This window comes from Suillus subalutaceus (assembly GCF_016647625.1).
Source record: "Suillus subalutaceus strain FC151 chromosome Unknown DFJ58scaffold_47, whole genome shotgun sequence".
Lineage (NCBI taxonomy): Eukaryota > Fungi > Basidiomycota > Agaricomycetes > Boletales > Suillaceae > Suillus > Suillus subalutaceus.
The window spans coordinates 81,133-103,652 of record NW_024540296.1 but is presented as its reverse complement, the minus strand read 5'-3'; the positions used below and the strand labels follow the sequence as shown (position 1 = coordinate 103,652).

Below are 22,520 nucleotides of genomic sequence, written 5' to 3'. Positions count from 1 at the left end.
GTAAGCGGAGCATATTGGTAAGTTGGATGGATTACGAATCATGAATTGGAAATGAAGTATAAGTTAAACAGATCAGTAAGCATAGCAGAAGTAAGGATAACTGGATTACTGGAGTCTAGGAATACTGAAAGGAGATGAACGATAGTTAGAGTTATATGAACAGGAAATGAAATGAGGATCAGATTAGATCTGTGGACCAGATGACAGATATATCCAATGGATCTGGATCGGATCTTTGGATCTGTACCCAGATATATGGTATATGACACAACCACTCCACCTGTGTCTGGAATGAACTCTATCACAGGCCTGCATATACACAAGTTCAATCCACAGGGAGTATTTTGCACCACTCCTGGTTGCAACAAAGGTAACCACGATCATGCACACTGCTATGGGAAGAGCAGTGGGATGGAAGGTCAAGCACCATGGATGTGCAATAAGAAGCACAAGAAGAAGGACACTGCCATCACAGCAGCTGCTGCTCCTGCACCTCCTACATCTCCTCCTCCTCCTGCTCCCATTAGAGCTGCAGCAGCCACAGATCTTGCTAGTCTCATGCAAGATCTGTTCCTTTGCGTCAATCTCTGAGATTCCAGATGAAATCACTTACACCACAAAGCTCCCTTTTGCCACCATATTAGACTCTGGGACGACCGTTACCTTAGTGAGGGACTATTAGTTCTTCCACTTGTACATCACTGAAGACCCTGTTGATGTCTTCCCAGCTAACCATGGTGTCCTACAGATGACGGGACATGGAACCTGTATTGTGTGATTCACCATTAGTCAATGTCACTTCCATATTCACCTGTCCAATTGCCTCCATGCACCAGGCGCACAGCTAAACTTACTGTCTGTCTCTTGCATGAACGCTAAAGGCTGGGATGTAAGCTTCCGTGCAAATATGACCTGTGAACTCATGTACAAAGGTACTCCCCTCAGCTCCATCCCAGCTACAGGAAAGTTGTATGCTGCAGAGTTCCACTTTATTCCATTCATGCCATCTCCTCCTGTCATCACACCTGCACCATAATTCGCCATGTTTGTGGATGTCCTACTCTCACTGGACCTTTGATATGTGCACATTGGCCATATTGGAAAGGACGCTGTCATGTGCCTATCCCGCATGGCAAATGGGGTAACTGTTCAATCCTTTGCTCCACTATCTCACTGCAATTCATGCATCCTTGCCAAGCATCCCCATCAGCCTTTCAACTCCCTCCAAAACTGAGCAGGCTGCTGCATTCCTTGATCTTATCCACTAGTGATGTGTGCAGGCCCATTCCCACTGTCATGCTGCATGGGAAACACTATTTCATAGTCTTTCTGGATGATCATACCCATGCCTTCAACTTACAACTACTTGCTTTGAAGGACCAAGCTTTGGATGCATGGCGGACTTTGTGCACGCTGTGACAACTATATTTCCGCTAGGCTCGTATGAAGCTACTATATGAATCCCAACCATACCCCATGTTGTGTGACTCACCCCTAGCCATCCCCAACGAAACCCGCCATCCCCGACACAACCCGATGGGCAGACCCGCTCATATACCCTGCGGACTCATCCTACCTATGTCCAGTCCCTGTCGCGCTTATCCCCATTAGGTGCGTAGTCATCTATTTTCTTATTATTGATAGTATAGACAGCATTATTACAAGGATTCCCACTGGCCACAGCACCTCATGTGCTTTTACATATTTACTCGGGTCTGACGATGCACTACTATTTTTGCCTACTGTATTCCGGACTTGCATGTAGCTAGTTAAATAGGACTTAGTAGGAGATTGTACTGTACCACTCTGTAGATGGGAGCATTCCCTGATACTAGGTTACCTCACTTAGTCCCTATCCCCTATACCTGCTGAATCTATCTGATTTCCTCTCCTTACGATCTGAATCTCAGTCGCTCATTATCCCTAAACATTCCTTTGCGTTCCAATCCTAAACCCGCACTTTTCCCTACTCCTCCCTTGCTTTCCCATCCTCCCCAATCCCCGAAATGTCAGACTCAGTAAACCCTACATCGGACTTCATCTCCTACCTTCAGGACTCATACTTTCCACTCTCAGTTTTATTCCTTGTGTAGTACTGACATATTCAGACTTAACTAGACAGCAGGCCCCTTTAGGGTCGAATGCTCTTGCTTGCAAGTAAAGCAGCTAGGCAGAGCCAAGACCACATATACTGGCTAAGTACTTTTACAGGTATCTAGTCAGGTTGTGATTTCCACAATGCATTGAAAGACTATGTCTGGTCTGAGGGTGAAAATTTCTTGCTCCCATAATGGTGGTGAATTCATCAATGATGCATTCACACTTAACCTTAAGGAAACAGGTGTCCAGCATCAACGCTCTGCCCCCTATGCTCATCAGCAGAATGGGAAGGCAGAGAGGGTGATGCATATGATCGAAGGTCATATGTATGCAATGCTGGACTTCACTCATTTACCTCAAGGCCTCTGAGGAGAAGCTGCCCTCACTGCATGCTATCTGTTTAACCAGACCAAGTCGCATGCACTACCATCCATTAAGACCCTGTATGAAATGCTACATGGTGTTCAGCCTACCCTCTCTCATCTGCAAGTCTTCGGTGCACGTTGTTTTGCACACACCCCTCCAAAGTTGCAAGAGAAGCTCAGTCTGTGGTTACATGAGGCTGTTTTCATGGGCTACCCTCCAGGTGTCAAAGCCTGGCGCTGCTGGGATGTCACTACTGGAGCCTTTTTCAACTCCAGGGATGTCATATTTGACTGAAGGTTTGTCCAACTGTCCATTTCCAGACAGTGATGATGAGGATAGAGGAGGAAACTGTCTCACCTTGACATTCTACTCCTGCAGCTCCACCTCCAGCACCCATGGCAGCAAACCTACCTCATTCTGACATCATTCAGTCAATCGGGTCATATCCTGGTACCTATGGAAAAAGGTCAGCTCTTCAAGGGATGTCTATTTGCTGATAAAGCACATCTTGCTCATCAGAGAGAGGTTCATCTTGTGCATGTCCTAACAGTATACCTCCTCCCTCCACAGATGTCACTCTGTCCTCTGCACTAATTGTCCCTACACCAACTCAAATGCACACTCCTCCTGATCCAGATCCTGTGGATCCTGACACAATCACTCTCAATGATGAAGAGGTCAGTTTTCCCCAAGTGATTGTGAACCTGATCATCACCGAGGTCAGCTTGTCTTTCTGTCCAGAGCAACACTCACAGGAACCCCCTAGCACAAGGCTATGATCTAAAGATTCCTCCTGTGATGTTCAACAAAGCCATGTGGTGTCCTGATTCTGATCACTAGCTGGCAGCCATATGAAAAGAGATCAATCTCATGTCCGAGATGAATGTATACAAGCTAATTGTCCTCCCACCTGGTTGTCGTGTGATTGGATGTTGTTGGATTCTCGAATTCAAGAGTGACTTAAAGGGTGGTCCTGTATTCAAAGCACATCTGGTTGTACAAGGCTTTTTGCAGATCCCAGGAGTCGATTTTGGAAAGACATTTGCTCCAGTTGCAAAATCAGCCTCTATTCACTTCTCACCACCTACTGTGCAATACACAGCTGGGAACTTGACTGTTTTGACATGAAACATGCATTCCTGTGGGATAAGTTGCAAGAAGATGTCTATATGTGACAACCTCCTGGATTCGAACATCTCAGCGATGACTGCATGTGCCTTGTCTGTCACTTGCTCTCCTCTCTCTATGGACTCAAACAAGTGGCCTATGACTGGTATGAGTTGCTCCGCAAGGTGCTTACGACACTTGGCTTTCTTCACTGTGAAGCAGTGTGGTGTTCAAACTTTCTCTAGCTTTCTCTAGCCTTGCAGAGGCACTTTTCACTATGCAGGTCCTATTGACACTTTCCTTAGATTAGGTTCGCACTTTTGCTGCTTACATAATCGCTTCACTCTTTACCTAGGACTCTACAGTCATTACCTAGTTTCCTTGATTCCAGTTCTTTGGTTGCTCCCCATTCACTTGGGTTATTTAGTAGCATCCCCTAGTTGTAGCTTTCCTAGTTGTAGCTCCCTCAGCTCACCAGATAGCTCCTGGAACATAGTTTTCTTACCTTGACTTGGAGTACCTTCTCCACTCTCTTTCTTTGGGCCTGAGCCTAGTCAGAGATCCTTTAGGGTCGAATATCCTTGCTAGCAAGAGTAGCAGCTAGGAGAGCAGGAGACTCATATATTTTGGTTTGGTGCTTTTACCTACAGCCCAGCCAAAACTTGTTCACTACAGCGGACTATGCAGTTTTCATCTTCAACCATGTCAGCAGTGAGGGGGTGCGCGTGATTTATGTCATAGCCTGGCACGTCGATGACAGTCTTGCTGAATCCGACAATCGTCCCTTCCTTGATAGAACAAAGGAGGAAATTGTGAAACATTTCAGGATTTTGGATCTCAGTCCAGTGACCAAGTATCTGGGAGTTCAGTTTTGCAGGAATCGAGCCACACATGAATTGTGGATGCACCAGGAGGACTACATCACGTACCTGCTAGAGTAGCATGGGATGGCAAGCTGCAATCCCGTCACTCTGCCAATGGACCCCAACTTTCCATTTGGATGCCCCACAGATGTTTATCCGCATGTTGATGACCTGCAGGCTGAGTATCACAAACTTGTTGGTGAGCTCTTATATCTTGCAATGTATACCTGTCCTGACATTGCTCTAATTGTCATGCGCCTTGCTCAGTACAATGTCTCCACAGAACCACATCATTATTCAGCAGCTAAACATGTCCTTCAGTATCTTGCAGGCATGATAGGGATGCACATCCATTATGGTGGTCCATCAATCAACCCCAATCTTCATGGATTCAGTGACTCTGACTGGGCATCGAGCCCCGAGGATCAGATCTCCATAACTGGCTATGTCTGGTTTTTGAATGGAGGGCCTGTCTCTCATTCCACTAAAAAGCAGACCACACACACGCTCTCAATGGAGGCAGAGTACATGGCACTGATGGCAGCAATTCAGGATGGCCTCTGGCTCCAATTGTTCTTTGGCTGCCTTTCAATACCCTTATCACTCCCTCTACGCCTCTTCACTGACAATGCAGGCACCATCGCACTATCCAAAGATGCAGCAAACCATATCCGAAGGAAACACATCGACCTTTGCTATTATTTCATACATCATCACATCAAAAACAACACCTTCCTACCTGTTTGGTTATCCACTCATAAGAACACTGCCAACATTTTCACCAAGGTTCTACCATGTCCACTATTCATTCACCATCACACGGGTCTTGCTCTCATTTCTACATTGTCTCATTGAGGGGGTGTGTTGACGTTTAAATGTCCAACTTCAACTATGTATTCTTTTCTCTTGTTTGTTTCCTCAGTCTCTATACTATACTATATAATCATGATGTGTTGTATTGTTTGTACCTCAGCAGTTCTGTCTACAACACTGAGGTACAGTTCATATTTCTCTACTTGCCATCTCTTACTTATATCGCTTCATCTCTAGACTCATCTCTTAGGTATTATTAATGATAGAGCGGTTCTGTCTACAACACTGAGACTCGTCTCTTAGTCTCTGTTTAACATGGTAGACCCATTGTAGCATTGATGGTGAAAGCCTTGGGTTTATCTGCGTGACCATTGACATAGTGCATCAAACCTTGAGCACCAATCACAGTCAATGTTCTCTCCTTGTAGGTAATCCAATTTGAGCCATCTTCAGCAAGTTTGGGGATGTTGAACAGCGAGGAGCTGGTACTGGGGAGTGCAATACCTGTGGCCATGGCAGGGCTCATAATCTGTGATTAAGAACAGGTATGAGTGGACAGTTGGGATGCTAGCTAGAATAAATAATCTCAGTCTCTAGACAGAACTCTTTGATTACAAGTCATGTACCTAGTTAGACCAAATACTAAAGACTCATAACCTATTGTATTGTGTTTGATAAACATCAAGTACTCACATCTCAGTCTCTAGACAGAACTGAGATGTTCATATGGATCAGCTTGTATCTTTATAGTATGTAGAGTAGGAATGAAAATAAAATGATCGGGACATGGAATATTTGACTGGTATGAACTGACATCAAAATGTCATTCATCCGTCACTCCTTTTATTACACTCACACTGACATCTCGGATCCTTCAGACAACGCAACTGATCACTTGGATCAGTCGGAGTCCAACAAAAGGGGCTCCTATACAATCACTCACACAAACACTGACAAATTATATTCCACCCTGATCCATTTGATACTGCTTAATGCAGTAGAAATATCTGCAGCAGTACAACCGCAATGATCCTGAACATGTAGCTATGGGCAAGAAGGGTTCCTGTACAATTCCCTGCATGAAGGGCAACAGAATATAGTCCACCCCAATTGTGTTCGACCCCTGTAACACAACAGGTATATTAGTGTCTAGTGCAACTGTACTTTTGAATGCATAGCTTTAGGCAAAGGGGGTTCCTGGACATTTCAGTACAAGGATTGATAATTTCCATTGTCTATATTACACTGATTATGGTCATTGTGAACACTACCGGTAATACCGGAGCACATATACCATGGTCCAATTTTTCGCAGTACAGTGATGCTGGTGTGACAGCTTGGTGACAGCTCATAAATTGGAGAAACAAAATGACAGAATAAAATCAGAATTAAGTGGGGCTTCTATCTGCCATCACACTGAAGCATGAATCCACGACTCTCAGACTTTCTGGAGGATTCACAACTTCACGCCACACCCTCAAGGCAAAATTCAACACACCTAGGCCTCAGGAAACAATCTGGTTCGAAGTATGCTGCTATCATCAAGAAATGTACTTGAGGCCACAAAGAATGAACTAGGCCCCCTCCTCGTCATCTTCATCACCAGAGACCTCTGCATTCTCTTGACCTGCTTTGGCCATGAGCTGTGCGAGATCCTGCTCTTCTGTCTCAGAGACAGCTTTTGGCTGAAAGGGAAATCGTGAAGGAGTCAGAATATATATGACGTTGGAGTAGATAATTGCACCGCACCTTCATCTTTACAACTAGGTTTCCACCTTGACCCTCGATCGTGCCCAGAATCGACTCGATCGCTCGTTCCAAACGATCAACAGCAGCGTACTACAAATTCTCTCAGACAGCTTTGTAATCGAGAACGATAAAGGCAGACCTTGTCTGTTGCGTTTGTGCTGAGAACGTAAAGTGGAGGGGCTACAAGCTTGGCTTTAATCGGCACAGTTTCGTTGCTTTGCGCTTCACCGGCCCTCAGAGCCTTTTTGATGGCGTCGATGCCGGCAGGAGTGTAGCATGTGAGCTCGATATCAGCGCGCAGCTTGATAGGCTGGGGTGTCAACCGTCGTGCAATGGTGCCCATTAGGATAGATATGGCTGCTGATGAGACAGGATTTGGAATGGAGGAAAATACAGTTTCTTGCTCGCTAGTCTCGTTAGCCCCCGCAGGAGGTAAAAAAAAGGGTACAATGACGCACGTCAAAGCAAGCTTAAACGCATCATATGTGTGGCCATATTTATGACCAAGTGGCCATGCTACTTGCTCATACAGTTTTTCCAACCTTTCTTCCTCGTTCGACCCGTCGTGCGGCACAGCGGCCTCCTCAGCAGCCATGGCAGCCGCAGCCTCCTCAGGATTGTCCTTCTTCGCCGCGCGCCTAGACTTCTTCGTCTCCTTCTCCACCGCCTCGTCCTCTGGGGAAATAGCAGCGTCTGCATCCATCGATGGTAGCTTCGACGCAACATGCCGCATGATCGATGCGACAGCTTTGACTTCATGTACCGTTCCTCACACTTGATGATGTCCTCGGGGGAGACACGACGTTTTGATAGATCAATGTAACCTGTGCGCATGGATTATACTAAGCGAGTTGAGGATAGCTAGGCTGGAAGTTCGACTTACCTTTTTCCCTGTCCACACGAAGTACCACTACGACTTCATTACGGCCAACACGGATGAGCTTTTGTATTGATCGGATACGTCTACGGGAAAGCTCTGAAAGGAGAATCATTCCCTCGATGTTGTCGTATTCGAGCTTGTGTTATATGGATGGATCAGCATAACAATGAATGGGGTACGGGTGAATGGTGCGAACCAGTTTAACATATGCGCCCATTTCCGCGATCTGGCGGACTTGGACCATAACGAGCTCGTCGACTTCTGGATATCTCTGTTCATAATACCGCATGGCAAGAGTGGGCAGTCGAGGAAACTTTCAAGACGCGCAACTAAGTATGCAGCTGAGGATGCTCAGCCGATAAGTCTGAGATTATCGTGCTTTCCAAAGCGGTGACCTAAAATTACCAAAAACGTACTTGTGACTCGGTACGCACTCAGATGTAACTACATCACAAATTAGAGCTATAGCTACAAGTACAAGTACTGCACTATCATACCATCAAGTAATGGCTTAAGGATGAGAATAAGATGAGCCATCACAATAGTTAGCAAAAGACACTCACTGTATTTTGGACCTCCACCGCCCTCGGGGACTGTCCATGTGATATCCTGTGTGGGGACCTTAATATCACATAACTTGCAGTGGATACAGTTCTGCAATGACCAACGTAAGACATAGTACAGGGTTCAAAAATGAGATGCACCTGAGAGTTTATTACTAGTTTATGTCCATTCCACCCATCTACTGCAGTCTCATCTTCGACATATTCGTAAACGCCAGCAGGGCAAGCCCGCTGCAACAACCCAGCATACTCGCTCACGTTGCGCTGCACGTGCAACTTTCGAAGGGCGTTGTCTTCACCGCCGTCTTTGCGCACACGTAGATGCACAGGCTGGTCTTCTGCATGGTTCGTGCCGGTTAAAGTCAACGAAGTTAGCAAATCTGTCGACAACGGGGGCTGCGGGGGAGGATAGTTGATAGGATGGAATCGGTACGCGGGTTGAGTGTGCTGTGCATCCGTCAATCTTGCTCGATTGCGGAAAGTCCAAGGCGTGCGTCCTTTAAGAAGGAGAGAATCGACGCCAGAGTACATGATACCTCCCCAGATACCCAAGGGAGTGTGGAAGCTTTCACGCAAGTTACGAACCTCGTTGAGGTCTGACCAAACCCAACTATTCTTCAGTGCGGTTTCGTACTGTGACATGTCTGCGGGTCCACTGCTAGAGTCCTGAGATAGAACTGCTACTGCTGCTTCGGCAGCCAACATACCGCTCTTCATCGCATTATGGGTGCCTTTAATTTTTGCGATATTGACGAAACCAGCCGAGCAACCAACCAGGGCACCACCAGGGAAGTGAAGCTGAGGCACGGATTGAAGGCCGCCTTCGTTGAGCGAACGTGCACCATATGCTATCCTTGTGGAGTTCCCAGACAGAAGCTGCGCGAAATATGGATGGTGTTTCATGCGCTTGAATGGGATATCAGAGGGACGTGTGCAAAATTAAAAAGAACCCACCTGAAATTCTTTATAAGGACTCAAATATGGGTTGGCATAGTCGAGTCCAATTACAAGGCCCAAGCTGACGAGCCCATCAGCCATGTGGTAAACCCAACCACCGCCGTATGTCCTGAAGTCAAGGGGCCAGCCCATGGTATGAACGACTTCACCAGGTCGATATTGGGTCGGATCCACGCGCCAAACTTCTTTGAGGCCAATACCATATGTTTGTGGATCGGAATTTTGGCGAAGATCGAAATTTTGAATGAGTTCCTTGGCGATGGAGCCGTGTGCGCCCTCCGCGATAAGGGTAACTTTGGCACGAAACTCCATTCCAGGCTCAAAAGATTCTTTCATGCATCCTATTTTGTCTAGACCAACTTCATTCGTCCTGACACCAGCAACGCTTCCATCATCTGCGTAAACCACGCCTGCGCCGGCGAACCCAGGGTAAACCTCGACACCCATTTCCTCCGCGATGTTCCCGAGCCACGCAGCGAAACGAGAGAGCGAGACGATGTAATTGCCTTGGTTTGACATTTGAGGGGGATGGGGTATAGGTATCGAGAGCGACTTTGTGAGAAACCGCATGTGAGAGGATGTTGCTGACTGCGTGAGTGGGTGGTCATCGCGGAGGGCCCAATCTGGCAGGAGCTCGTCGAGTGCTCGAGGCTCGATGACAGCTCCGGAGAGAATATGGGAGCCTGGGACGAGTTACATTTACACGGAAAATGTTCAGTGTTAGGAGTACGCACCTACTTCGGCACCCTTTTCCAGTACAACGACCCTTAATTCTTTTCCTAATTTCTGTTCCAACTGCTTTAGTCGAATCGCGGTGCTAAGGCCAGCAGGGCCAGCTCCGACGATGCAGACGTCCACATCCTCCGAGACACGCTCAACAGTGGATGCATCAAATAATTGCCTGTTGATACGGGAGGATGAATGGAGCAAGCGATTGAAATTAAGTGTCCTTGGACGAAGGACTGTGCAGGCCAGCATTTGAATAGCTCCTGCAAATTGAGGTCCTGAGGTGACTGTGATGGCAACAATTTACGTAAAGTCTTCGATCTCGAAAAGGCAAATCTGGGTTGGTAGCCGCAGCTGACAGCGGTGGCGTCACACCTTCTAAGTAAAACCATAGTTGGACTTCCAACTACTATTTGCAAGCTAATCCTTTATACTGGCTAGGCACACTCTGCAAGAATGACCGGCTTTTCTGCTCTACCCTTCGCTGAAGATTCCCTCAATGATGAATCCCGGTGGATAGGAAGAGCCAGGATTTTGGGACCCCCGTTGACACGCCTCCCCACTCTTACTGTCGGGCTTTTGGGAGTGCAGGTCTTGTGGTCAGTTGAGATGTCATATGGTGAATGGTTAGCCTATATCCTCGCTAGATGATTATTCAATGCTACTGCACATTGCAAGCTTCCCCCTACTTGTTGTCCCTCGGTCTGTCAAAACCACTAATGGCAGTAGTCTTCCTTGCCGGCCCCCTCTCTGGCCTCATTGTCCAGCCCTTGATAGGTACCTCTCCTGCACTTCCTATTTTTCAGACTCAACGTTTCTTTAGGCGTGCTAGCAGATAATTCAAAGTCGCGCTTTGGCAGACGGCGACCTTTAATTGGTATTGGTGCCGCATTGTGTTGTGTCGCGACCCTTCTGTTCGGATACACCCGTTCATTTGCTGCTTTGTTTACAACGCCAGGGTCGTCCTCAGTGCGTGCACTCTTCAACACAACTGATAGACCATACTGAATTTGTCAGCATGATTCACTTAGCATATGGCTTGCTATCTTATCGATATATTGCATAGATTTTTCCATTAACGCAGGTTTGTCCTCGCAAACTCTGTGTATTGCACCATGAAACCAAAATGTATTCGCAGTGCAGGCTCTAGATCGTGCTCTTTTGGTTGACACCCTACCCCCATCAGACCAGCCTAGTGGTAATGCATGGGCCGCTCGAATGCTGGCCATTGGCAGCGTACTCGGATTCTTCGTGTGAGCTTGAATTATGCAAATTCGTGGCCTTTGGCACTCATATTTTATCACAGGGGAGAAATAGATCTTCCTGGATGGTTACCTTTCCTTGGCCGTACTCAACTAGAAGATTTAGCAGTCATCGCGTCTCTGTTACTCATATTCACTCATTTGTTGACTTCCATTTGCGTCAAGGAGAGGATACTTGTTGCAACCGAGTGCGTCATCTCAATATTTACTTGGGGTTTGTCTCACTGGGCCATAGCTCCCGCGACAAGGGTCTGAAGAAAGAAATATACGATATATGGAATACTCTAACAAGATTACCTCGAGTAATAAGACAGATCGTACGCAGCATATATTCTCACCACATCATGTCTATTGACCTATCTTACAGTGTTATATCCAATTTTTGTGCGTTTGTGCTGAATAACGCTCTATTTATCTGACGGCGATAGCCTGGTAGTGCATGGCTAGCATGGTTCCCTGTTTTATTCTACACCACTGTGTATATCGGCGAACTGCACAAACGGGTTTCCCCTCCCCCAGCAGACGATATTTCAGCTAACATATTAGAAGAGGAGGCTACACGTCTTGGCGCGCGTGCACTATTCTACAGCGCGCTGGTGTCCCTCGCAGCAAACATCATTATGCCTTTCTTCGTCGTCCGTGCTAAAGAAGAAGTCGCTATATTGACTCCTCTTCAACTGAAGAAGCCGTGGTTGGAACGTGTTCAGGTTCACCTGGCTACACTCTGGGCATTCTCTCTCTTCATATTCGCATTCTGTATGGCTGCCACGTTGTAAGTCTCCACACGTTCAAGCAAGTGATGGCTTTGATGACAATTTGACCTGTGAAGCGTTGTATCAAGCGTTGGCGGTGCTACTTTCATCATGTCAGTGACCGGATTTTGTTGGGCCATAGCACAGTGGGCCCCATTCACGTTGGTACGTTATCACCCAAACCCTGAATCTCACCCTACTATTATCTGATTCTATACCATTCTCAGCTCGCGGAGGCAATATTGTCTCATCCCGCAACCGACGAAGAGACTGCTTCGATATATCTCGAGGACACGCGCTCAAATCTAAGATCCAGGACGGACAATGATGGGCAAGATGCCGATGAAACTCAGCATCTCGTCGATTCTGACCTGGAAGACCCGACATACTCGAGACCTGTGTCGCCGGAACAGGAGGATGGCGGCTATCCGAGAATCATGATAAATCACGAAGCACGAGTCAGCCAGATGGATATAAATGTCTTATCGACTCAAATGTCTCAAGATACATCGCCTCATAGGCCGAAAAAGAATCTCAATGGCTTAAGCTCACGGGCTGGTGCCATTCTCGTCAGTGCTTCAGATTCTTGTCCCTGTCAGATCTAATCAACGTCACCAGGGCATTCATAATATGTTCATCGTCGTACCCCAATTTCTCGTCACTGGCTTGTCGTCGATCATCTTCGCAATATTTGATCCCCAGAAATCTGTCCTACACGGTCATCATCCGGGAAATGCTATACCTGTCAATGGTACGATCGCTACGTCAGGAGATGTCATGCGACAAATTTTAGATCCAGACGAAGATTCCTCAGTAAAGACAGGTCCCAATTCAATCGCAATAATCTTTCGGTGGGTACCAATGGCGTCATGCACGCTGGTGAAGCAGCTGACCAGAACTAAATCAGGTTGGGAGGCGTGGCCGCGGCCGTAGCTTTTGTCCTGTGCTGGCGCCTCGCTAGGGAATTGAAACGCACATGAACCTGATTGCTTTCCTGGTCACCAGGGTACTTCCAATGTTGAACTACAGTTATACATATATGCTTTAATGCTTTCCGGAAGAATGCCACAGCCTCAAAAAACAGTTCCGTCGCTCTCTATTTCGATGGGTGGTCCGCCGGTCAAGGGCCGGAGCCGCTTGGCAATTTCTCTCCCTCCTTTCCACGTTGCGCTTTCCAGTACTTGGGCAAGGGTTAGATCACAAGAGTTCACACCAGCTTGACGTCGGATGCCGTTGGCGATGCGATCTCTGTCCAGAACTTCAGTATAATCTTGGAACGGTTCCACTGATGACTCACAGTTCAATCACAGTCATTGCCCGCCATTCAACCACAGCACCATGTGATGGTGGAAGACATGGAACACCGCTAGCACTATTTACGAGCGCCTGAAGGCCGGGTTTGAGGGTAAGAACACCAAAGTCGATCAGCAAACCTCCTAGATCAAACGTCAATGGCAGTCGTCACACTAAGATACATCATATGCACCGTTTCTATACTCTGGAAGACCAGTCATGTCCTCGATGCCGTCAAATTTCCACTTGAGAATCTTCTCCATGGGCTCAATCAGGCTATATGTGATCCATCCCGTTAGTTTGTGGAACGGCACGAAGTCGTGTCCCTCAGCTTGTCCAACCGTGGCGAGCACAGAACATGGCCACACATCTCCGAGCTGCACTCCACCGATGGAATACCTTGCAGGCCAAATCGGAGCTAAACCCTCAAGCAAAACTCCCCACAGTGATGAGACATGGACACGCAGGGACGAACCATCGAGCTTCGATTCGGATTCCAGGAAGTCTGCGAACATCAGAAGTGATAAACCGTCTGATAAAGGAGTGAACAATGAGTAATACCAATGATGTTTCCGGGTCTAGCATCAGAACCGAAAAAGCGAGGGTTAGACTCCAACGCAGTCTTGAGATTGACCAAGAGCGAAGTTCGGCCAGATAGACCAACCATCGGATTGGCATCGCTGACTTGCATAGCGGTGGCAATTCTCGATTCATTGATCTGAGACAGTCCCTGCGCTTTAGGTAGGAAAATTCAGACGAGAACGCCAGACACAGAAGATATCCCCCTTACCATCAACGCGATGAGGCTGAGCTGCAGGAGATCCCGAGAAAAGACCTTGGTCAAACATATGTACAGTTGCAACCGCGAGCCCTTCCGAACGACTGTAGCTTTCCCCATCTGACTCGTTATATGTCCATTGGTTACCAGCCCCAGCATCCAGTAGGACAGAAACAAGGAATAAATCAATCAACCTTTTGCATTTTTCTTTCTCGCTGACTGGTGACTCTCGTTCTTCATCCCATTTCGCCATCAAAGGCGCTATGCGCGATTTCCCTGCATCTAGATGCCTCCACCTCCCATGCGGTGGGATCTATTTGTGCAATTCTAACACTGGCTGTCCGATCAGAAATATAAATACTCACAGACGCAAAGTCAACACCGCCATCAGCCGCGGGAAAGTCTCTCTGGAACATGTGTCAGCTATAAGTAACGACTTGGAGTCGACTCGAGGCGGAACCTTCATGATTTCGAGGCAGTAATTCACAACGGATAATTCATGATCCGGGCTATAATCAAAATACTCCAGCTTTCCCTGTTGCGCCATGGCATGTACATTTGAGCATCGTTCTCTAATAGCGGGAAGGGTGCGAAGGTATGCTGCCTGCAAAGATGGAGCAGAGAATGCGGTTAGGTTCATGGTTTGGATTAACCGTATCTAACACTTATCGGAATCATCCAAGATAAGTCGAGTACTATTGCCATCAAAAGCCATAGAGAAGCTAGCATACATAACATGCCATAACACCGCCAGCCACATCCTAATGATTCCCTTTGCAAAAATTTAGCTAGGATCTGAAACCACTCAAACCCTAGTTCGTGTATGATTCAATCAAGAAGGAACGACAGGCTTCCTTCTATTGACCTTCTATTGACCTTCTATACGTGTAAGTATAGTCTTTCTAGGGGAAACTACTATATCAGTGATCGACCCCTTTGCCTTTGCAAACGCCTTATAGGTAGAGACTCGTGACGACATTCAATCAACAGCCAAAAAGTAAAGGCGTAACTCCGTCAGATCGCACGCCGATTCAGGTTCCCGCGAAGCTGGTACTCCACACTGCTCTACGAGGCTATACTCTTCTGGGTCTCCAGGTGGGACTATGAATGCCTGCAAACGTGGTAGGTATTATTCGGGAAGTGAAAGAAGACATCTCAATTTGAGTATCAATGACTACATAGCCGGCTGGCCCTCAGGCCTCAGTAACTGGAAGACTAGTGCTAAGTATAAGTACAAGTATGAACAATGCCCTTGACCTAAGAGTTTGGATGTGCCTAATGCTTAACTCAATCAAAAATAATGGTAGTAGTTACGAACATCAATCCAAGATCGGACTGCGAGGTACAAAGTGATTGGACAGAAAACTGTGATCGGCATGGCGGGGTGAAGACCCTTTTGGTAGCTGTGACAACACACAGCAGGTCCGATCTTTTATGCGCTTGGTCTAGCACAATGGAAACACATTGGGTTTCCGTTTCGCACGACGATGGTTTGGGCTCTGCCCATGCTGGTGTGGGACAAAATCACAGTCAGTCGTTAGATCTTTACATATTACGGTGCAACAAACTATTGAACACATGTGCTGGAGCAAATTGGACAGCCTCGTGGATGTGCAGCACTGTATCGACATTGAGAGGATTGACAATCCACCTTTGAGTTGTTGTCAGTAACTTCAAAGTGCAAATGCAGTATCACCCCATTGGACTAACCTTCGCGTCTCCGATGGGCTCATCGTGACCGCAACCGTGTTTGGCACAATGAACCTGACGGTAACACATGTTAACTGTAACGCAAGTCAGTTCCGCCAGCCTGAGAAGAAAGCGTCTGAATCGCCCTCACATGAGAGATTTATAGTGGAAGAGTGGGATGTTAAGCTGAAGACACTCTGTTCGCAACCCTTTAAATACTGCCACTGCATGTCTCCCATCATGCACATGGAGTACGAGACCACTAGGAAAAAATTATTCTCGTGGGGCTAAACCGACAACTGCGGGGATGTCAAAGTCAATGCGGGGTACGGATTGGGGAATTAAACTTCAGCACACCAAGCACCTTGCATCAAGAAGCACGTCAAAGGAGAGCACATGATGCGAATCTTATCTTGAGCAGCATGGCTGACCCACATCTGAGATTGAACTGACACGCAATGAGGATCGCAGGTCCAAGGGAAAAATCGAGATCTTGATTCAGAGTACTTGGGCGTTAAGCTAGTAGCAGTGAAAGGTAACCGTCATAGGTTTGAATGTTTCTGCGAAGAGCTCTCCAGCTGTCAAATATAGCACCGTGGAAATGCCGGTAGTCGTGCGCCATCGTGGTCATCCTAAATTGTGTTAAGTGTCTGTCCATGATGCAAACTTTTTACGTATGCGAGCTCACCGCGCCTGATTTGAAGCAGCGTACAAGCAAATTAATTGGTACCGGAGGACGAGAGGACTCCTGATCGCTTCCTCACAGCAAAACACCGCACGCCGTAATGGGATTTAAAAGCATTGCGCTCCCATTCAGGCATGTTCTGTCAAGCGACCTGCAGTCCGAAATGCACGTTACGGACGATGATATCATGCCAGACGGAAACGTAGCAGCATCCATAAAGCAAAGCATGGTCAATTAGAAAATGAAAAATCGCGAGCTTTGGCCGGAGTGCATCTTGGGGGCAGAAAAGATCAAAGGTAATATCGAAGTACTTCAAGCCGCCGCAAAACGTACTTCCATGAAACTTTCTTTCGGCAAACCATCTCGTATTTATTGAAAAGTGATTCTGCGCCTTTCACCTTCCCTATGTTTCCAGAAGGCATGGTGTCGCCAATCACCTTCAATTCTCCTGGGAGATATGTACCTCCCATTGTGGTTTGGCTCTAACGAACGGTCCAAACACCAAAGTTCAGTGATTCCTACATGAACCAGATAGTCCGCCACATCCAGATAATACTGCCCGACAGTTTGTGGTCCGTGACTGTCATCAGACAAAGCGAATCGACCATTTTTCTCCTGAATAAGCTAGGCACGGTAAGAAAGTGACAATTGATACAGCATGGCATTTTTACTGACCGCTACCACATCTTTCCCAGGGTACGGCGAATTCCACCCCTCCTTCTTGAACGCGGCAGCATTAATTTCAAACAGTGCACCGTACCGCGTAGCTTCCTCGATGTTCCTGATTAGCTTGCCCCAGGCGATGGGGTACTGCTTAAGATCGAGGGAAGGGGTGTAGAGTCTGCACAAATCGAGATGGCCAATGATCTCTGGCCGAAACTGCCGTATCAATCGATGCTGTGCATCGAAATATGTAGACAGAAAGCGTTCCATTCGATCGTTTCCGAGAATACACACGCCCTCTTCACTCGAAATTTTTGCCAAAGCCTTTTCGTATGTGACACGATCAAAGTCGATGGGGATAGTGCTGACATGATGGACGGATCCAACGATATAATCGATGCGCCTCTGGTAATCCTTTATGAGCTTTTGGAGATGATTGAGGTCATCATCGGTAATGTACTCTGTCTCGAGTCCAACCAATAAGGTGATCTGAGGGGCGTAAACCTCCTTCAGTCGATGAGCTTCGTTAAGAAAACTCAGGAACTGCTTTGACAGGTCATCAAGGGATAATCCCCTCTGACAGATAGTTTAGATGTAAAGCCTGGTTTGAGGAGGAGAGACTACCTCCTCTGGATACAGATCTTCTAGCCTGTAGCGGGGTACATGTTCCGTCAAACCATACACCTCGAAACGTTGTTTGATGGCTTCCAATACAACTTCTTCTAAGGATCCGAGGGCATGCCTACAGAACTGTCCGGAGTGAGAGTGATGACTGTGTGGCATAGCTATTTAATATTTAGCACTGAGATATGCACGCTGAAAGCAAGAGATTCAGACTGCATCTGTGCATCATTCGTATGTCTTACATAATACACGTTTAAAAGGTAATGCAGAACCCATCGCGGGAGGCATCACGAATCACCACGACCCCGCGTGCGTTTGACATTGATCTGATAGTTCGCCCGCATGCTACCCCAGATGTTAGATGACGTGTTGAATCCATGCTTGACAAGCTCAGAAATGGGGCATGTAATGAATAATCTACGCAACGTAAGTGCCGGCGTACTTGCCGCAACGCTCGCTGTCTTGAGGAGTACTTCTTCCATTGCCAAGGCCATTGAGGCGCAACAAGACCGCAAGTGTTGTCCTTTTAGAAATTGTCCTACCTATGTTAACGACTTGATAGGCAGTTTTCTCTCCGTCATGTAACGTGAAACACTTGCAACACGGGCTTCTCATGGTAAGTAGCGTTACCTGAGTAACCCTTACCCACCTCAGATCTGGATAAGAGCCTTCGTGAGTCATGTCATCATCCATCAGTCGGACACGACGGAGATGGAGTGTTCGGAACTTCCGTAGCCTGACTGACGCATACCACCCTGGCATTGCCAGTGCTATGCATGTAATGCACCACAACTCAACCGAGAATAATCGTGGAATTTCGGACTCAGTAATGAACGAAGTATATTTAAATTTATAAGAGAACTTGAACAAGCACCCTAATCAAGTCTCAGTAAATTAAAGATTGAAAGTATGAGGATATCCGGAACCCGTACATACTTACCTGCTTTGTACTCACATGAGCTGTTTACATGGTTCCCATCATGATGGGTTTACGTCGAGAGAAACATGGTTACCGGCATCAAGTCTCTATGGCCGCATCAATTAGCTCGCGGCAGCGCTGCAGGCGATGAAATCATGTAAGCCATGTCTGGTGTGGATGTAAGTACTACTTCGAAAATTACGTACCGTAAATGTTTCGCTTTCCCAAACCTGCATAATACGGGGAGCTTTCGGAACATCTGAGAATGCACCGTACCATACGGTGTTCATTAATATTCGACTGATATATATGTGGTACTGTCACCTTCGGATGTTGTGCTAGATTTCAACGGGATTTTTCAGGACCGCGAATAGTTGACTAGCGGTCATTAGGGAGCTCCTTATGCGATTGGATTTAGAGTAGGAGAATCTCTGTGTACCATAGGCACTGTTCGTCTCCAATTGTGACAATTCACTAAGCACCGACAACTGTTCTTCAGGTAACAGAGCTGAGGCGCATCTGCTATCAGCTTTTCGTAGAGCATGCGTTCAATTCTCCGAACGCAGCGTCAAGTATATTGCTTGCCCTGTCGACTTGAAGGACACATCATAGAAGTATGAATAGACATTGTTTTCAAACGAATGCGAATGACGATATTGATTAGATCTACCTAATCAACATTAATCAATAGTCCTCACAGCAGGAGAATCTCTTGTCCCTGGCCTCGGCATAGGGCTTGACCTCCTGGACCCCAATGGAGTGCCAACAATGCTTCCCCGCCCGCGACCAGACGCGGTCCGTGAAAGCGCAGCTAAAGCAGGCGGCGGATTGGGCGGTTGATTCCACGGCATTTTGTTCGCAATTCGTCCTGTCCATGTCTTCCCTCTTTCATCCCTCTCTCTTTCATCCCGCCTCCTTTCAAATGCAGCTCGATATCTCTCATAGCTCTCCCTGAAGCCCCGGTCAACGCGTGAAGAAAAAATGAGTTCGCCGCGTGGACTGTTTGCGGGTGGTATAGGAGCCATAGGAGCTGGTGCATTAGATGGGCGCGGTGTCGGGGACGGTGCTCGCGACTGGGTAGGTCGATGGAAAACGAAAGGAAAGGGGCTGATGGAGAATGCTGAGCGAAGGGGAGGACGTCGGACATTCAGGTACATGTTGAAATTTCGAAGGGCTTTATTCGCATGAGGAACATATCTGCGGCACCGTTGCTAAATCTCTGAGCGGTGAATACATTGTATGAAGGCTGACCTATTTGCATATGCAATTTTCTCAGCATACATGCCGCTTGCAAAGAAGAGAAGGAGAGCAGTTACAAGTACGAAGAGGAGCCCTGATGCAAAGTATGGGTGGGGCTTTAAGTTCCCAGCACCCCCGTACACATCTGGAAGTACTTTGCGGAGGAGGTTCGTGTACGGTATGTCTAGAAAGGACGTCTGAAGAAGGACTTCGGAGAGAAGGAATGCAATAGCTATCAGAAGATGGAATAGAAACACTAGGAATAGACGTCAGCGTCTTCAGCAACATAGATATCGTGAAAACATACACTGATACCTAGACTTTCTGCGTTGAAGCTGGGCGGCGTTGGTTTTGAGGCGCTCTTCAAAAAGTAGTAGATCACGGTAAGTTGCAGTGTCATTGGATGGATGAAAGGATGCTCTGGACTGTTGGCGCTGGTTTCTTGAAGTTGGTGCCATTCAATATTCAATAGGTTGCCTCTGAGTGGTGACACTGACAAATGCACCAACTCAAAGGGATTACAACTGCACGTGACAACTAAATGGAGACGCGACTTGCATGTCGGAAGCCGACCGCATGCCGACCGATTCCGACTTTACATCGTGTTTTCGGTATCGCGAAGCGAGGTAGAACGAGGTGGGTTTTTATTCCACCTTCACTAGTGGTGCACCTTCCCTCCGCCCGTAACTGAATAGCCAACGTTCTGTCATTGCTGGTGAAATCCAAGGTTGACATGACGCTAACTACATTTCTTTCTGTCTCTCTACTCGCGCTGGTCGTTTCGAGCCTTCCAATTTTGCCAGACTCCGAGCTGTAAGTCCATTTATTTACTCCGTGGAGCACCTGTGAGTGACTGTCGTAGGATGTCAGCAGAAATGCAAGATTCTGCGCAGGTAGTTTTTCGTTTGCATTCGTCACATCCAGAGTGAGTCACGTTGGCATCTATTTACCGAACACTTTTCTGATACGGGCTGCTGTAGTGACTTCCATCGCGACGCTCTCTTGAGCATCGGGCCCACGTCCGCTGGTGCAGATAATGACTACCTTTCATTTGATGCAGTACACGGGCCGACAATCGTAGAAAGTCTAGGGCCTTTTGGCCAACGGATCAAGACTGTGATCAGCTCAGGAGATGAAGTGCCAACCGCGCACAACCTCCCAGACCTCGTCACTGAATATGGGAAAGCAGATTTCTTGACTTCTGCTTTTACCCTCTTCCTCATCTTCTCATGCGCTATTACGCTGCTTACACTGGCCTGTATGGGCCTAAGATTGTATGCCATCAAACACTTACATACCCAAATTCTTTGGTCTCACAAGGCTTGGCAAAGTTTGCCCCATGTTGAGAAGCGTGCGGTGTTATCCTCCTGCAGGAGAAATTCAAACACTGGAACAGCTATAGCGGTGACGCAGAGCGTACTGAATGAGAAATCCGAGGAACCCCCGTATTTCAGTGCTCGCGGGTCTGCTCTACTGTCCCATGTCTCCGTCACCACCTCCGATGACTTAGAAGAAAATCCAGAGGACGAGAAGTTCCACGATGCTTTAGACATTCCACCGTCTTTCGGTGTGCAAGACCTTTCGTCATCTGATTCACCTTCGCGGGATCTTCCTTTACCACCTATCACGACGGCACTTGACCCTACCCCAGATGATCGATCCACTCCTCCGCAAGTATCTGTACACCCAACAATAGATCCTGAAGCTCCTGAACCACCTGCGCGTCCTTCCTGGTCTGTGCGGGTCACCAGTTCTATTCCGGCACCTCCTTTGTCGCCGCTTATCCATCCTCGCAGTCGCGCATACCGTGCTGTGCCTGAGTTTGACATTGCTCTGGCGATGCAGCTCAGGCCAGGCCGCGGCGTTGGCGCTGATCCAGCGTGGATGGTGCGCTTCTTAATGGCTATTTTTGGATGGTTTGCTGTTGCGCTTACAGGGAACCAATAACTCTAGTGCAAGTTTGAATTCTATTTGTATGCCCGCCGACCCTGACCTGCCACGAGGTTCAGATTTATGACTGCCCTTACAGGGCGTAGGGGTGCTGTGCTCCCTGACTTCCGTATATTTGTAAAGGAATCTGTTACATGGGAGGAACATTGCATCGCATCAACAATATCCCGAAAAATATTCGTCCCTATGCCATCAATTGTCTTACAATTTTGATACCTTCCGTGACACCCTATGACACCGTAGTTCGTTCCATAGCAAAATGGTTCAAAGTTTATCCCCTGATCAACTTTCTCGACCATGTCTTTCCAACCGCATTTTAACCGAACTCGACATGCAACTTGTTACTCGAGTATATACGTAATTGCGATCTGGCATGTAGGTTTAGCAATTTCAAATGAATTTCCTTCTTCTCCGAGTCCCTAATGATATATGAGAGCAGGAATGAGATGATGACACGCGCCCATCATACGTGCTACTTGCGTGCTTACACCCAACTTGGGCCATGGCATCTATACTTGAATTCCCGGAATCGCCAAAGAATC

General features: G+C 47.3%; 9 protein-coding genes across 9 annotated transcripts; 2 read left to right on the top strand and 7 right to left on the bottom strand.

Moving 5' to 3' along the window:
* Positions 1–5,559: 5,559 nt before the first annotated feature.
* DFJ58DRAFT_659847 (uncharacterized protein) lies at positions 5,560–5,775 on the bottom strand (the record flags this gene model as incomplete). The annotated part of the gene is made up of 1 exon (XM_041382113.1): positions 5,560–5,775. The coding sequence occupies one exon, from the start codon at positions 5,773–5,775 to the stop codon at positions 5,560–5,562; it is 216 nt and encodes a 71-aa protein (XP_041244335.1).
* A 799-nt stretch (positions 5,776–6,574) lies between these two features.
* Positions 6,575–8,248, bottom strand: DFJ58DRAFT_785882 (eukaryotic translation initiation factor 2 subunit alpha). The gene is made up of 7 exons (XM_041390059.1): positions 8,075–8,248; positions 7,882–8,014; positions 7,772–7,822; positions 7,457–7,751; positions 7,138–7,405; positions 6,999–7,088; positions 6,575–6,934 (listed from the first exon to the last, which is right to left on the bottom strand). The coding sequence occupies exons 1-7, from the start codon at positions 8,165–8,167 to the stop codon at positions 6,824–6,826; spliced, it is 1,041 nt and encodes a 346-aa protein (XP_041244334.1). The 5' UTR covers positions 8,168–8,248; the 3' UTR covers positions 6,575–6,823.
* Positions 8,249–10,424, bottom strand: DFJ58DRAFT_785880 (uncharacterized protein). The gene is made up of 5 exons (XM_041390058.1): positions 10,133–10,424; positions 9,396–10,081; positions 8,583–9,347; positions 8,442–8,532; positions 8,249–8,388 (listed from the first exon to the last, which is right to left on the bottom strand). The coding sequence occupies exons 1-5, from the start codon at positions 10,374–10,376 to the stop codon at positions 8,378–8,380; spliced, it is 1,797 nt and encodes a 598-aa protein (XP_041244333.1). The 5' UTR covers positions 10,377–10,424; the 3' UTR covers positions 8,249–8,377.
* Positions 10,425–10,491: 67 nt separating this feature from the next.
* On the top strand, positions 10,492–13,386 carry DFJ58DRAFT_352916 (major facilitator superfamily domain-containing protein). Its single transcript, XM_041379993.1, has 13 exons — positions 10,492–10,743; positions 10,803–10,901; positions 10,948–11,093; positions 11,142–11,208; positions 11,263–11,377; positions 11,431–11,574; positions 11,622–11,703; positions 11,754–11,770; positions 11,823–12,158; positions 12,216–12,303; positions 12,366–12,707; positions 12,757–12,989; positions 13,046–13,386. The coding sequence occupies exons 1-13, from the start codon at positions 10,581–10,583 to the stop codon at positions 13,116–13,118; spliced, it is 1,905 nt and encodes a 634-aa protein (XP_041244332.1). The 5' UTR covers positions 10,492–10,580; the 3' UTR covers positions 13,119–13,386.
* DFJ58DRAFT_841080 (uncharacterized protein) lies at positions 13,212–14,849 on the bottom strand (the record flags this gene model as incomplete). The annotated part of the gene is made up of 7 exons (XM_041392667.1): positions 13,212–13,386; positions 13,436–13,574; positions 13,625–13,936; positions 13,993–14,166; positions 14,222–14,522; positions 14,575–14,616; positions 14,670–14,849. 7 exons carry the CDS (start codon positions 14,847–14,849, stop codon positions 13,212–13,214), a joined length of 1,323 nt encoding a protein of 440 aa, XP_041244331.1.
* Positions 14,850–15,776: 927 nt separating this feature from the next.
* Positions 15,777–15,988, bottom strand: DFJ58DRAFT_659874 (uncharacterized protein; the record flags this gene model as incomplete). Its single annotated transcript, XM_041382114.1, has 2 exons — positions 15,777–15,860; positions 15,920–15,988. 2 exons carry the CDS (start codon positions 15,986–15,988, stop codon positions 15,777–15,779), a joined length of 153 nt encoding a protein of 50 aa, XP_041244330.1.
* Positions 15,989–16,952: 964 nt separating this feature from the next.
* DFJ58DRAFT_716207 (Polymerase/histidinol phosphatase-like protein) lies at positions 16,953–18,029 on the bottom strand (the record flags this gene model as incomplete). Its single annotated transcript, XM_041384199.1, has 3 exons — positions 16,953–17,207; positions 17,265–17,822; positions 17,871–18,029. The coding sequence occupies 3 exons, from the start codon at positions 18,027–18,029 to the stop codon at positions 16,953–16,955; spliced, it is 972 nt and encodes a 323-aa protein (XP_041244329.1).
* A 995-nt stretch (positions 18,030–19,024) lies between these two features.
* DFJ58DRAFT_785864 (uncharacterized protein) lies at positions 19,025–20,535 on the bottom strand. The gene is made up of 3 exons (XM_041390057.1): positions 20,336–20,535; positions 20,041–20,284; positions 19,025–19,986 (listed from the first exon to the last, which is right to left on the bottom strand). The coding sequence occupies exons 1-3, from the start codon at positions 20,484–20,486 to the stop codon at positions 19,470–19,472; spliced, it is 912 nt and encodes a 303-aa protein (XP_041244328.1). The 5' UTR covers positions 20,487–20,535; the 3' UTR covers positions 19,025–19,469.
* Positions 20,536–20,891: 356 nt separating this feature from the next.
* On the top strand, positions 20,892–21,975 carry DFJ58DRAFT_727457 (uncharacterized protein; the record flags this gene model as incomplete). Its single annotated transcript, XM_041385469.1, has 2 exons — positions 20,892–20,953; positions 21,009–21,975. The coding sequence occupies 2 exons, from the start codon at positions 20,892–20,894 to the stop codon at positions 21,973–21,975; spliced, it is 1,029 nt and encodes a 342-aa protein (XP_041244327.1).
* Between the last annotated feature and the right edge of the window lie 545 nt (positions 21,976–22,520).